Here is a 15,662-nt window from a genome sequence, read left to right as displayed (position 1 = left end):
TAAGTAGTGATGTAACGAATTTTTGGATGGATTATCGATGAAAACCGAGGTATCACAATACAAACTTCTGATGCAAATCAAAAGTCATGTTATTTCAATTAAAAAATTTTCCTGAAAGGTGTTCGATAGATGACTGACATGACTCTATTGTTAAAAGAAAAGTATGGTATAAAGGGGAAAGCCACTACTAATTTGAGGCAGAGAGCATATATTTTAAGTTAAATAAATTAAAAATATAATTAAAAGTTGCAACCCGGCATTGTGACAATGTTGCAATAAATAATTGTTTGTCTAAATATATAATACTATAAATTTAGATTAGATAAATTTAAATACTTTTGGAACTAGAATTTCTTAAAAATTCTAGTTCCAAAAGCCCATGGATATAATCTTAGATACCAGATATATTTTTAGTCATCATTTTCATAGACAACTTTTGACTCAGTTTTGGAGATGATATCTCTGAAGTGAAGGCTAGAGAATGCAGACTCTATCCACGTGACAGATTAGTTCATTGTTATGGTAAAAAAGATAGTATTCTCTTCTTGAGAATTTCACTGCCCACAGTAAAATAACACAGACGAGAAGACAGTCAAATTAGGAAATTGTTTTGACACATTTCCACTATTCTCAATGAATCTGAAGAATATAATAAAGAATAAGACTTTGAAAATAATGAAGTTGAAGACAAATAGAATGAAAATAATATTAAGGTAAGGTATTGGAATGCAGCAATAAAGAAACTTATGAATATATTATGATTTCTCTTGTTGATAAATGATGTAATTTTTATTAATAAATAAGTTTTCAAAAGTAAAACATGACAGGTTATTTTGCTATGAGTATTTACTCTTGTTTAGTTTCCATAATTAAGGCCAGAGTTTATTTACAGAAAATGCAATGGAATTAATGACAGAGAAATAAGATGCATGGCACTAGATGTTGCTAATTATGATATATTATATTGAATCTAAGATGTACTCTATTCTCAGAGATATTAAAACATGAAAAAAGTGCATCTTATATTTGAGTAAATACATTTTACTTTGATGTTTAATTTTTTGCATACTAATTCCTAAATTTTACATATTTTATTTATAGAATGTGTANATACAAACTTCTGATGCAAATCAAAAGTCATGTTATTTCAATTAAAAAATTTTCCTGAAAGGTGTTCGATAGATGACTGGCATGACTCTATTGTTAAAAGAAAAGTATGGTATAAAGGGGAAAGCCACTACTAATTTGAGGCAGAGAACATATATTTTAAGTTAAATAAATTAAAAATATGATTAAAAATTGCAGCCTGGGCATTGTGATGATGTTGCAATAAATAATTGCTCATTCAGTATTAACTGTTTTTTAAAGTAAATTCTTCTCAGAATCAATCATTATGTACAAGATATTTTGCTAGGCACATACCTGAACTGACTTATTCCAATTCAAAAAAGATAATTTGAAGGCAGTTATTTCTTCATATAACACAACTTTCAACAAGTGGAATTATACAACGAAATAACTGCCTTCAAATTAATTGCATTCAAATTATCAAAACTGTACTAGATACACAAAATAAATGTAAACATAACCAATTTACAAACGTTTTCAGATAAAATTTCATGTCAAACTATTGCATCATCTAAATGAATTGATATTTGTGATTTTCTACATATTAGAAAATTAATGAATATTTTAATTAGATTTAATCAAATGATATAACAGATTATGATTAATACTAATAATCATAAGTTAATTAGTAGACCTATGTAAAAACATTCCTAACTCATGCTATGTGGGAATGCAATTAAATATTTTATGAATTATATGACTATATAACTTATAAAATCTAAATTACAAAATTGTTTAAAACTTTTCTGCTATTTTTTTCCACTTAAATAATTTTTTATGCTTGCTAACCAAACATATCCTTTGCATTCTTCTTTATAAACATCAGGAATAAGACAATCTTGGCCCAGAGATTGAACTTCAACCATTTTTACTGAAGTTCTTCCAAATAATTTTTCTTCATACTTAACTAACTGATTAAAAAAATTGGTATTTGGCCTTACTACTGGTCGGTGTGACTTTAAGAAATGAAATGCTTCTTTCAATGACATCTTCTGATATTTCATTAAATATGCTATATAAAATAAAATTATTTATTAATTTAAGAAGCATAAAAATATAAATTTTAATTTCATCATAAACAAATTTAATAACTTGAAGAACCATTTCTCATTGAAAAGTTTATTTACCAATGCATAATGTAGCTGAACGACTTGCACCAGCTATACAATGAACAAGAATTTTTCCTCCCTTTTTATATTCTTCATAAATGTTATCCGCAACTATATCAAAATAAGGATACAAATTTGCAGAAAGAGAATCNATGTTTGCTATCAGCAATGTTATAAAACATAAAACAGTTAAAAAGTTAATTACTAAATTCTTAAATTAAATTGTTAATAGAATATTTTAGTACTTATTATATTTGCAAAGCTAAATACAGGAATGATGCAGTGGTGCCTCACTGCATCATTCCTGTTATCTTCATTTTCCCAAACATATTGTCTGATTTATTTAATGGGTTGGTTCCAGGACCAATAGCACTATTTTTTTCTGCCTTCATCCATTCTCAACAAATTATTTTATTGCATCAGTCCTTGAAAAATCAGTCTTAATCAACATTTTCCTACATTAATAGTTTTTTTTTAAATTTAGAATGATTTAGTAGCTCAGCAAAATGAATGCATGACAATCTTGAGTGAATTAAAAAAATTGATGCTACCAGCATGTGCGTTGCTTTTTTAATGCTGCATGTTGAAAATTGAGCTTTCATCAGCTGCCCTTCATTACAGTATATTGTCAGAAGTATATTTAATCTATAAACAATATCAGAATGAGAAAATTGTTTTAATTTCTATCATTTTGATTTTCTTCAAGATTCTATGTATATTTGTTTAGAGAGCTGTGCAAGACCCTCCTGGTGTCTGGAAATGTAGAGGTGAAAAGAGGAAGAGGGAAACAATATGGCAAACTTTTCTGAGATGAATGAAGCACTGATGAAATTAATGTCTTCCTCTTATGTGCAGAGAATGAGTAACAGTGATCATGAAAACATTCTAGGCCTTGAAAAATGATACTTCAGATTGAGGCATGAAGTTTTCACAAATAAAATGTCAATCAAAGATTCCTCAGCAAGAATCAGGGTTTTAAACATATTGCAATGTTATATCGTATATTTAAAAAAATAATAATTTAATTGTTTTTATCAATAATTCTTAATAGTTTCTTGAAATATTATTTTTCCTTATTTATCATTTGTGTTTTTCATTTCCTAAAAAACAATACATCATGGTTTTACTGTAAAAAGAAAATAAAACTCCCAAATTTTCTAAATATAATATTTATTTTCTTCATCTAAAAGTATATATGTAACAGAGCAAAAAAGTCTACATTTTTATAGTTTATTCTAATTTAATTATTTTTATCCAATGTATAAAGAAAAAAACAATTTATCTATCCATTGAAACAAGTTTGAACAAATGCAATGCAATTTTTCAGCAACCATACTTTCATCTAGGAAAAGGTAAATGCCTATTTTTTGTTCAATAAATTTTATCTCCTGCATTCTACTAGATCCTCATCTATCTGATAAATGAGACTGGGGACTTGTATTGATGGACTTCATGTTGGATTAGCTGTTCATTCATGCATTTTGATGATTTGAAGGTGTAACATTTGATGTAACAGTATTGGCAGATCAGTGAATAAACAAATGTAACAAAAGTTTCTAGCACATACCAGAAACTTTTTAGAAATTTTTACCAAGCAAAATTTATGGGGGCAACTAAGCTCATTTGTATTCTCTTTCTGTCAAGCAAAACATTACTCAATAAAGATTACATGAGCATAAATTTCCTTTATGATCAATTTCCTTTCATAAAACAAAATGACCTTGTCTTGTAAATACTCCAACAAATTCAGGAATTTAACATTTTTATAATAATTGTCTTAAGATTACTGCCAATGTGATTATTCCACTAATTTTCACTTCATACATGGCATTAAGTTCTAAACTACAATTCCCCATTAAAGGTGTAAAAATTGAACATTGACTATATAGTATAATTTCATTGTAATGAATCACTCAGGCCAGCAAAAATCATTCATTATTCTGACAATCCATTATATCATGATCAACAGATTTCCCACACACCTAGGAAAATATCTGTTATTTGAAAAAATTTGTTTTTTAATTCCTACATATAAGAAATACTTACACTTGAAATTATTTAGTCTCTTGAGATCTCTATCCTTTATTCTATAGAAATATGTGTTACAGGATTGTATATTACACTGTACATGTATAAGACAAAGCTGATGGAAACTGTATATACTGTAAGCACAAAAAGAGCAAATTATGTATGTTAATTAGCACTTCACTTCAATTTGTTAGAATACTTATCTATCTTGGTTTGCCACTAATAAATACAGTAACTGCTTGATATTAGCAATGTTATGTATAGACCATTCATTTATGTTGATACTTGTTACAAAGTTTTTTACAACTTGGAAAGACTCAATGGCATTGCTAAATTTCACTACATTTGGATCAGAATCAGAACATTCACTAGGTGGCTTCTCCTCAATTGTATCAGGCTGCTAACTCTCTTCATACAATTCTTCAATTATACAGTATCTTGGATGTAACAAGTGCATCATCAAACTCTACAAATTTCCAGAAACATCCAAATATTAACTACTCAATAGATGATGCTAGAAAAAAATCCATTATTCCAAGTTACAGATTCACTAAAAGGAGGTAAAATTACATTGATTTGGTGGGATCTGAGAAAAAAAAATTCATTATTTTGCAATCTGTTAAAATGAGATTATACTATTTATCAAACAAAACTTTGGATAAAAAGCAATCAAAATTGATAATGTACCAGAAACTTTTGTCACATCCTATACATGGGACCAGAAGAGTGTTGGATTATTGGAAGTAAAGTGAATTTAGTTGTTTAATCATTAGGAAGAAAAACATTTATTTGCATGATATTAGTACATTGTATTAATTAAAAACATATATAGATTAAATATTTTTGTATTTTAAAGTTTTCAAATTAATCAAGATGATGGCTGTTGAGCAGATTGAAAACATTCATTGCAATTAATAATTCTCAGTGAGATAACCCAGCCAAAATGCATTTTAAGTATTAAAATGGTGATACCAGCCATACTTTATAGGAAGTATTCAAATTAATCATAAATCCTTTTAAAATAATTTTCAATTGTCTTTTCTCATTTTGTCATCTGAGCATGCTGCTGTTACCAGTAATCAGTGTTGGCAGGTTGGTAGATTCTCACTAAATTTAATAGATAAATTTAGTGGAAGGTGTAGTATTTTTAATGGGATGTTTTGTGAAAATGATTTTTATATCAATGTTTATACAGTATTGTGTTATAAGATATTGTACCTTTTCATGAGCAGCCTAAGATGAACTTAACAATCTTCAGCATCATGCCCAAGCTCAGGCTCAGTATCATGCCACATTTAGTGGAAAGGGGTTTAAATTTATTAGGAAATTTTAGTTGAACTACAGGGGGTCCTCATTTAATGAATATTCATTATCTGAGTCCCCATAGTTACATGGTAAAAAATTGTGGACCACCACTTAAAAATTTCCTGCACTTATGAGGTTTCCCTGGTAGATAGTAACTTCCTCTTTCATCACATGCTCTTTGTGTGCATTGATACATATCACCATACACAAGATGCATTATTGCATGTGTTTGTCATTTCAGTTCTGTCTGGTTTTTCTGTTTTGTTTTCTGATTTTCTAATCAAAATTATGTCAACAAAGAGTAGCTAAACTGATGATGCAGTTCCTAAAAGGAAATGTGCTTCGTATGGTCTAGATCAGTGTTTCCCAACATAAGGCCCACGCCTCACAGGGGGGCAATTGGATTGTTAAGTGGGGCAATTCAAAAATGGACCTATGCAGAGTTTAAGTTAACCATATAGCTGCTGTATATGTTAGGGAGGCATAAGAATTTTAGAAAGGCTTAGGTGGGCATAGTACAAAAAAGGTTGGAAAACACTGGTCTAGATGTTATAATAGACATAATTAATTTAATTGAGAGGTAGAGAATTCAATGATGTTGAAAAATTACTCAATTCTCATGGTTTGCCATTAACAAGCGAAGAGTTAGCAGAGTTAGATAAGTATACAATTGAAGAAATTAAAAACAATGATGAGGACTTGGATAAAATTTCCAATGAAAATGGAGTGTCCATTGATAGTTTACATGACACATTTGTGAAGTGTGACAAATTCATTTTAAATACTTTAGATTTGTTTTCATATGTCAAAACTCAGCAGTCAGTGAAAATGATGAAACACAACTAGGTTCTTCTAAAATTCAGTTATAAATATTTATAAATAATTTCTGATATTCAATTATATTAATTACATTTTTCATATGATTTTTTATGAATTTATGATCCCAACTTTACATAGATTCTTAAAGTGATAACTTTTAAGTGACTAGAAAGTTAGCCACATTAAATAAGGCTAACTTCTTAGTTAGCCATGTTAAACAAGGATCCTCTGTAGTATGAAGCTTATCTACGACTTTGCAATAGTGGTGGATCTGAGCAGTACTTGATCCTAGAGTTGACTAGTGTCAGAGTATTGGATATGTTAAACTAGTGAATGGCTGGATTACCAAGATTGTACTGTATTGACAATTTTGCTAAAACTATACAAATTTAGCAAATACTTGATAAATTTTATAGTACTATTTCATTGCTAATCATCATAAGAAATAAAATTAATTTCTTACCAATTACTTTTGAAAAGCACATTTTATTTGACTCATTTAATTTCAATCAAATATTCTACTGCCAGTTTTATTACAAGTATATATGTTTTTATACAATTTTTGAAACAAGCTAAGTATAAATTTCTATATTTTATTATATTTTAAGATTTATTCTAAGTATCTTTCAAAAATTTTTAAACAACTTACATTTTTAGGTATGTTACATATATTAGTACATTTATTTTGTTTAAATATCACAATAAACATTACATCAAACAAATATATTAATCTTATTTGCATTATAAGCAGATAATTACCTTATAATTAGTATTTAATGGAAAATATATTGTAATATAAATATATATTCCCTACATATCATGTTAGAATATGAAACACAAGTTAATGGAATTTTAATAAATAAAAATTTCACTTGTGATGTATTATTAATTGCAATGTAATGTAGTTTAGAAAACAGCATTTTTACAATTATATATTCATATACATACATAAATATAAGATGAATCACATTTCTAATAACATAAAACAAATAATTTCAAATGCAGTATGCAGCACAATAGCATGTTACAAAAGTTTTCTTGTCCTAAATTAGAATTACTAAATTTTAAGATAAAAATTCCTTGACTCCAAATTTTCACTTATTTTGTAAAGTTAAAATCCAAAAAGAGTAATTAGAAAATTTTAGAGTAACATTATAAATATATAAAATCAGTATTTATTTTCTGATATATTGTTTTATTATTTTCTGATGCATACAAAAATAACTAATATTTTTTTTGCAATTATCACTATATGCAGATAAGAAATGGCAATACTAGATTTATAATCTGAAAAATAATATTACTTTGTATAAATGAAAGTTTACTATAAATCTAAACACATTTCTGATTTTTATTAAAATATAAATTTTATTTATACATTACTGAATGACTACATAATTGTGGAAAAACANTTTGATAAGAGATGGCACCTATCCCCTCTCTCTAGTGACAAATTATTTAGTAATTAATTAAATATAATTGTGGAAAAATAGCCCAATGTAATTAGTGATTATTTGGCTTTAATTTCTAATTCTTCCAGAATTTTTGTCTATATGTTGTTATTTTTTTACCATAATATTCTCTTCAAAACTAATCATATAAAATGGATAGCTGGTGAAAAAGCAAGCTGTCATAACTTTGAACAGAAAATGTTTCCTATTGGCTGTTGCTTGGTGACTTCTATCCATAAGCATCCATACTGCCAAAAAATAGGAATGCTCTCTTTTGCAATTTTGATGTCTGTAAACGGGTTGTTGCTAGATAGCAGCCTATATGAATCCATTTTGCTGGACAAAATTGTGTAGTGGAAACCATCCACTGGGGGGTACTACAATACTAAAAAAGAAACATTTTATTTAAGCAAGGATATTTAAATGGGCAATGGGCAATTAAGTGAGGCTGTATACATGAGCATTATGTGAAGATTTATGGTATTTTTTGAGAAAAAAATATAATCTTGAAAAATTTACATTGTCCAGATTAAGAAAGGAATATTAACAATAATTCTTGTAACAGCTGAATTTAGCAAAACTTCACTAGAAAATATTGCTAGTTCATTCATTCAAATTACCAACAATGCAACAGACGATGTAAAAAGGAATAAAATAAATAAATAAGCCCTGGAAATGCTGTCACAAAAGAGATTGAAATTAGTTCTGATTACAAATGCTAATAGTGCTAAATATTATACATATAATATTTATATATAATAATATATATATAATATTATACATATAATATTTAGCACTATTAGCATATTATATGTATAATATTTTTATCACAAAAAATGAACTAACAACTATTCAGTCTTTGCTTTTATTTTTTATTTTTTCACGTTTTTTTTTTATATTGAAGACAGATAATATCTTCAATATAAAAAAGCTTGAAAAAATAAAATTGCCAACAATCTTGAGAATGTTCAACAAATAGCAAGTTAACTGAATAAATTTTTTTTCCATAAAGGTTAGGTTATTGAGGATAGATAGGCTATTTATATCAGAAAGAAGGAGTATTATGAGGAATGCATGATTATATCTAAAAACTATTTAAGAATAATTATAAGTAGTGATGTAACGAATATTCGGTTACTATTCGGTATTCAGCCTATTTTTCGCTATTTGGTTGAATACCGAATATTTAATCACTATTCAGCTGAATACCAAATACCTAAAAGCAGGAGTAAGAAATAACAAAAACACAGTAAATTAATCGTTTTGGTATTTATATTTAATGTTATCGGGTTAGTGTTGTTTATATTCATTTATAACTTATAATATGCACAAAATAAAAAAAATAATAATATTAGTCACAAGTATTCACAATTTATAATTACAAAGATCAGTACACGTACACACCTATTCGTTCGAGAATCATCACACATATCTGAGGGTCTGACCCTGCCTATCCTTCTTCTTAAGCACTCGTCTTTGCTCTTCCCTTTCTCTTTCCTCTATCACTTTAGTCCATGTATGCCTATGCATACATCATAATACGCTTTCATGATACTTTTGATTCGTCACTTTTCTGTCATAGAGTTCTAATTTTACAATTACGTGACTCAGCCTGGTGATAATGGAGAAAAGAGACAGATAGGACGTCGGTATAAGTCACAGTTATGATTTCACAGATTCGAGACAGCTTGGTAGCCCAAACGGCCCCAGGCTTTCGCCCGTGCATGCTAAGTGACTTTCATTACAAGCATTTAGCTTTCTGAAGTCTGTGACAACAATTGTTTGGCATTGACAGCCGCAAATTTTGCGTCAATAAGTTGCCTCCACTTGTTCGATTATGTTATAAACTCAAGTTCATATTTATTTTCACATTTTTGCTTTGTGGTTCTTCTCTGTTCTTTTTCCATTATTTACACATGTAGGTCATTTCATTGTTATCCACATTTGATATCATCATTTATCACATACTTCCATGACACTCTTGTCTGTCCGCTACAACTGCCAAGAATTAACACGATTGGCGAAGCGTAGTGACAGCGGGCCAATAGGGAGCAGGATCCTTGCCATAATGCAGTTTGCGCGCCAATTTTTGTACGTGCGTTAATCAAGCTGAATAGTTTGGCCAAATATCTATTCGGCCACACTCCTGGCTGAATATTCGGTATTCGGCCTGAGGCTACTACTGAGGATACTATTCGTTGCAACACTAATTATGTTACATAATGAAAGTTTAAAAGAAATACCTAAGATAGATAACAATAAAAGAAATTATCACTTACACAATAAGAAATAGACCTGGCAATTAGTACACTAAAAACAAAGATTTACATAGAATTAAAACAAAGTTGAAAGCAAGTGATGAATTGATATTAAAAAAAATTGTAATAAAATCTGGATATGGTCTGATGAATAATCCTATTATAATCTGTTCCTTAAAAAAGGCAATAGCAGGTTAAGAAATAATTTAAATATGATGTTTTGTTATTATTGATGATAATGAATGATAAATCTATTAAATTCTGTTGCAGCATTATTTCAACATCATTCAATAAATTAACTAAAAGTCATTTTTCCTTATAGTTACATGAATTTAGACAAAAAGTGGGATCAATGTTGCCAAGGATTACAAATCCAGAATCACAAGGAAGAACTGAATTTGAAAATTTAAGAGATCTTATAAATTATATAATTGAAGAAGATAAAGAAAAAAAGACATAAAATGCATTAAATATTATTTGTTAAAAAAATAAATATGTAAAATTAAATGAGTGAGTATAAAAATTCAGTTGTTATCTTTAAATTCATAAGTTTTCTATTTATTAATATAACATGCTACATAGCACAAAGTTATTCATTAAACAATTCCAAGTTAACTAAACATATTAAACAGAAAAATTTTTACATACAAATAAACATTTGGAAATACATTATATTGATATAATTTAAAAACTTCTTAATGCCATAAAGTATGTAGACATATCCTATATGCACCTATATCTGGCTGCTTCTTTTCCAATGAGTTTAATATTTGTTTATTTATTGTCTTGAATCAAACTTAAGCCTAAATTACCAGATTATTTCATAGGCTATATTGAAACTAATTTTTAATTAACTAAATATCTGAATTTATCTTAAAGAGGAGGGGTTAAGTTTGCATTCTTGTAAAGAGATAAAATTACATTAAAATAAAATTAAACATAATTTGTTCTAAAACCAAAGCAAATTTTCCCATAAGAAACAATATAAAATAGATTAATCCATTTCTGACCTCCAAAATAAAGCCTTATTTTTACTTTTTTAGCTGTATTTTATGCTACAAATGCAATGTAATATTGTATATAATATAATACTGTATTATATATAATAATTTTTTGTTATTTGATTTGACTTAAGCACTTTTAAAGACAAATTCTTGGATGCCATTTATATTATGTGAATGAAAATTAATGCAGTTTTTATTAATTTGGTTTAAATTCAAATGTAGCATATTGAAAAACAGTAGTAGTATCTTCCCCTATGCCTTAAAATTCAAATGTAATGCCTACATTGAATTTTAAGGCATTTATTTGTATTTCCATTTAATAAGGTACTGTACTGTACATGTCAAATAATTTCCATCATCTTTGCTTCTAAAATATAGAAATTATAGCAATTTCTCAATGCCTAGTTACTTCCACCCACCCTGTATATCCTAAAATCTTCTGTAGGAGACCATTTACATTTAATGTTGTAACCACTTAACAAGATTTCCTGTGTTATCACAGGATATACCTACATGTTGAATATTATATGATATTATCTAACCATAATAAAATTTAATCCAGTTATAGTATCTTTGGTGAAATTCTCTGGGCAATGCTATATACTTTGGTTAGTGTGTTAATAAATGTATTCATTAAATATGAATTTTTTTGAATAGATATTTGATATTTTCTGTAGATGGCCTCATTTAAGATATTTTTGATTGCTATTGATGCAAAATTTGAATTAAAATATTTTTGATGTTCTCTTTGGTGATATCATAATTTATATCATTTTTGAATGTCAATGATTATGTTCAATAATAAAATAAATTAATAATTTTCAAAATATAAGCCTATTAACTGAAATTTTCTAAATTACTTTTTAACTTTTTATACTAAAATAAATATTAATCTTGCTAACATTTGTCATTTTACAATTCTATTAATTTCAGTAAAATCAGTTCTTTATTTTTTCATTACATGAAATATGGAAAATCTTTATTTGAAGATTATGATAAATTTATGGATTGCTAAACTTGCTTAATTAATTGAATAAAAAAATTATAAAAAGAAAATTTTAAAAAAATGTAATGACTAAATTGTGATGAATATAATCTTTTAATAATAAATCATTTTACCATCTTAAATAACAATATAAGTTAAATTTTTTATTAGAATTTTCATGTGTTATAAGTTTTCCATAAATTAAATTCAAATGCAAAAATATTTTAAAATTCTTTTTTGTGTTTTAAAAAATATTTACATATTACAATATTTAGTAAGGTTAATTAATTTCATTTCTTAAGAAAATATTTTTTCAAAATATATTCATTAATTATAATTGATCTCAATCATAAACTCAATCATAAACAACAACTTTACCAGAAAACTGGAACTGTATGTGTAAAGTATTGTACCAAAATGCAAAATTTCCAGAAATGCTTAACTTCAATGTTTGAACATTTTCAACCACTATTTTATCGGCCCTCTTCAGGAAATGTAAAACAGAAAAAACCATTCTATAAATAGACTGTAATTGTCTTCTAACTTTAAAAGTTTCAAATGAGTTCAAATAAAGGCTATGATGTTTCGTATATGACATATATTTTATGAGTCTAAATAGTATTTCCAAGCATTTGGTACATGAATGGCATCCATGTTGATGCAGGTTCCACTCCTGTCTGCCCTGTAGATCTCTACCACTTCTAATATTATAATATTTTGCTGGTCAGAGTTCTTGTGTATTAGCATAGCTTGGTCCCAACAGGGAGAAATCCCCAGATTGCTGGCATAATGTGCCAGAGTCATATTAATGTTTCTTTTTTGTACATCATATTTGTGATCTATATACAATAGTATTCTGCCAAACCTATCGTCTTGTAGTGTGATCCAGTAAATCCCAGGAGCTCTTGCGTCTGCACTGTCATCCTTTGCATTAGACAGAAGGCGGAAAACATTGGGTTTCCTTTTAACGTTATGAGTATATTTAAATCTTTTGCAATCCTCCTGTATATGTGATGAAGGGACGATTCATAGTTTAGGACCACCTGATTAGATTCTGTTTTATTAATGTTGTTATTGGTGTTAGATGGCAGAGTCAGATGTTTGAATGCTAGATTGTTGATAAATGAGCGGCTGTACCCCATGGTTGGATGCAACTTGTTTCAGATGCTCTAGTTTCTTGCTGGTATCTGACATCTCCGTAGAATGTGAGTAGGCTTTTGCTACCAGTGTGTGGAACATGGATGCCTTATATGACCATGGGTCAGCTGAATTAGCCGGTATGAATATATCAGCTGAATTGACCACTCGAACATTGAAATTAAGCATTTTTTTGCTGAAAATTTTGCATTTAGGTGTGATTCTCTACTCTAAATTAGTCATATCATCAAAATACAAATCATATGATCACTTTCTATAAAAATAAAATAATTAATTTTCTATGCTGTTATTTACATTTATTTTATAATACGTTATAATTTACAATTATTTTATTAATTACTTACAAAAAATCCACACATCCAGTACCAGTTACAGGAGCCATCCAGAAAAATGAAAGTGCCTTAGAAGGATGATGCAACAAATTAGAATGAACAATAGTACACATCATATTATGTCCTTGTGCATACTGACTTGAGAGAATGGGATTTTTACTACCCAAGGAAAGAGATTTAGCTGTACTATCAGGAAGTGTATAAATCCCTGTCATCATAAATCCATCAAATGCTGAACTAGATGAAACTATCACTAAAAAAAATAATAAATTTAAAAATATATTTTTATTAATTATATGATTATCAAATAAAATCATTCAATATCACTTACACACAATTGTATATTAAAAGAATTGCAAAAACTTAATATTATATTCAAATATCCAAAAATAAACTGCTAAGTTTAGGAAAGCAAAATGTTTATTAGAAAAGAAACATTTTTAGATTAATTCAACTTCAGCTCTCCAAACAGAACTCGAATGCAACTCACATAATAAAATTAACAGTTGACATTAAAATAATTTACATTAAGTAAAAATGTTTAGAAAGTAATTGAAAAATGGAAAATATTAACCAAATTTATTTCTACAACATCCTTAAACTCTTAATGTGAAGATCCAAGATAACTCTGGAGACAATACCAACAAAAATGAGCAGGCCCCTAGATAACTTGGGCTGACAATACTGGCAGAAACACAAGAGCCAAGATCACTTGGGCAGTGCTAGATTTAATGTTACATAATGTACAGTACAGTATATGTTCAGATAAACACAGATAATGAGTAATAATAAATAACACAGATAATCTCAAGAAAATCATAATTGTATAAAATAACAGTTATCTTTCATATTTTCACTTAATTTGAATAAGTTTTATAACATGCTGTAAGCAGACTTATTGTACATATTGACATACATTATATTAATATATATGAATTCAACAATCGATTTAAATCATTGAGTACTGATGCAAAATAAGGTAAAATTATGCCTGCACTTTGAAGCAAAAATAAATATAAATATAATAGCGGATGAACCCAACGTTGCTTGGATAAAAAGTAACAATAAAAAAGATTAAGATTATGACTATTAGATTATAGCAAATCTTACCCATTTTCACTGGGTGCAAGAATTAGGTCCCCTCACTTCTGAGACTAATTAGAGAATTTTTACACAAGTCTAAAACTATGTTCAATTTTTCACAAAAACACAACAAATTGCATATAAAATAGTACAGTAGAAGCCAAGTTCTTCAGTATAATCCTTAACCCTCTTCCTCTCCCCGTGGGGGAATTTCGAAAAATCCCTTCTTAGTGTGCATTCTCATGACATACCCTAACTGTGTACCAAATTTCAACTTTCAACTCATAATGTTTGGGCTCTGCACATATTATTATCATCAACCCATCTTGATTATATTATAAGATGTTTAGTTCATTCTTGTCATATAGTCATTATTAGTCATACAAGTAAGAAGACCGTACACTGACAGCAGTCTCACAAAAACAATTATTGTGTTCAAAAGTTAGCTCTTTTCAAATATACCATTTTCTGAAATAATTTGGCAACAGTTTTTAAGTGACAGCATTGCTTCCTAATTGCTAATCAACAACAAAAAATAGGCACCAACAAAATGCTGTGCAGTACTGCTGCAAACAACAAGACAGTAAAGGGAAGAGAAGAACTGTACTATTACTTATGTGAATTGTATTGCTTTGTGTTGCACCATGCTTTGAGATTTATTGTGCTTATATTTTACATATATAACTTGAGGAAATAAACTTTGTTTTTGTTTAACTTCTTTCTTGTTTGATCTCATATGTATTAATACTACACAATTATGTTCCAATAATAATTTTTATGGATAAAATATAACTGCTTTTTTGGACAGTTTCTGTCAAGCAAGATGTGCATTATGCATGTCTTTCTTCTAGCAAAGCATTGATGTAACTTGGAGTTGGTTTGCTAGATTGAATAAGTATATACAGATTTGTACACTTATTATATAAAATTACTATCCAAGTTTGTTTAAAGTTAATGAATTCCATAGATTTATCACATGCTATTTAAATATTATTAAAATAG

The 15,662-nt window shown here is 28.0% G+C and overlaps 2 protein-coding genes across 4 annotated transcripts in view; one reads left to right on the top strand and one right to left on the bottom strand.

Annotated features, from left to right (window-relative positions):
• The window catches only part of LOC111635293 (transmembrane protein 242-like), a 20,664-nt gene extending 9,586 nt beyond the window's left edge, over nucleotides 1–11,078 (top strand). The window contains exon 4 of the mRNA XM_023380222.1: nucleotides 10,421–11,078. Within this exon, the coding sequence (XP_023235990.1) occupies nucleotides 10,421–10,558 (138 nt within the window). The 3' untranslated portion in view covers nucleotides 10,559–11,078. The remainder of the gene's footprint in view (nucleotides 1–10,420) is intronic.
• The window catches only part of LOC111635292 (dual specificity protein phosphatase 14-like), a 21,712-nt gene continuing 7,305 nt past the window's right edge, over nucleotides 1,256–15,662 (bottom strand). For all 3 annotated transcript variants that reach the window (XM_023380221.1, XM_023380219.1, XM_023380220.1), the window contains exons 3-5: nucleotides 3,179–3,185; nucleotides 2,256–2,388; nucleotides 1,256–2,140 (exon numbers count right to left, since the gene is read on the bottom strand). In XM_023380221.1, coding sequence (XP_023235989.1) covers nucleotides 1,878–2,140; nucleotides 2,256–2,388; nucleotides 3,179–3,185 — 403 coding nt within the window. In that variant the 3' untranslated portion in view covers nucleotides 1,256–1,877. The remainder of the gene's footprint in view (nucleotides 2,141–2,255; nucleotides 2,389–3,178; nucleotides 3,186–15,662) is intronic.

The sequence above is a fragment of the Centruroides sculpturatus genome, unplaced genomic scaffold (assembly GCF_000671375.1).
Source record: "Centruroides sculpturatus isolate CEXI.00-Female unplaced genomic scaffold, Cexi_2.0 scaffold928, whole genome shotgun sequence".
Classification (NCBI taxonomy): Eukaryota; Metazoa; Arthropoda; class Arachnida; order Scorpiones; family Buthidae; genus Centruroides; species Centruroides sculpturatus.
The sequence above is the reverse complement of the archived record's forward strand: the minus strand, read 5'-3'. Positions and strand labels throughout refer to the sequence as shown.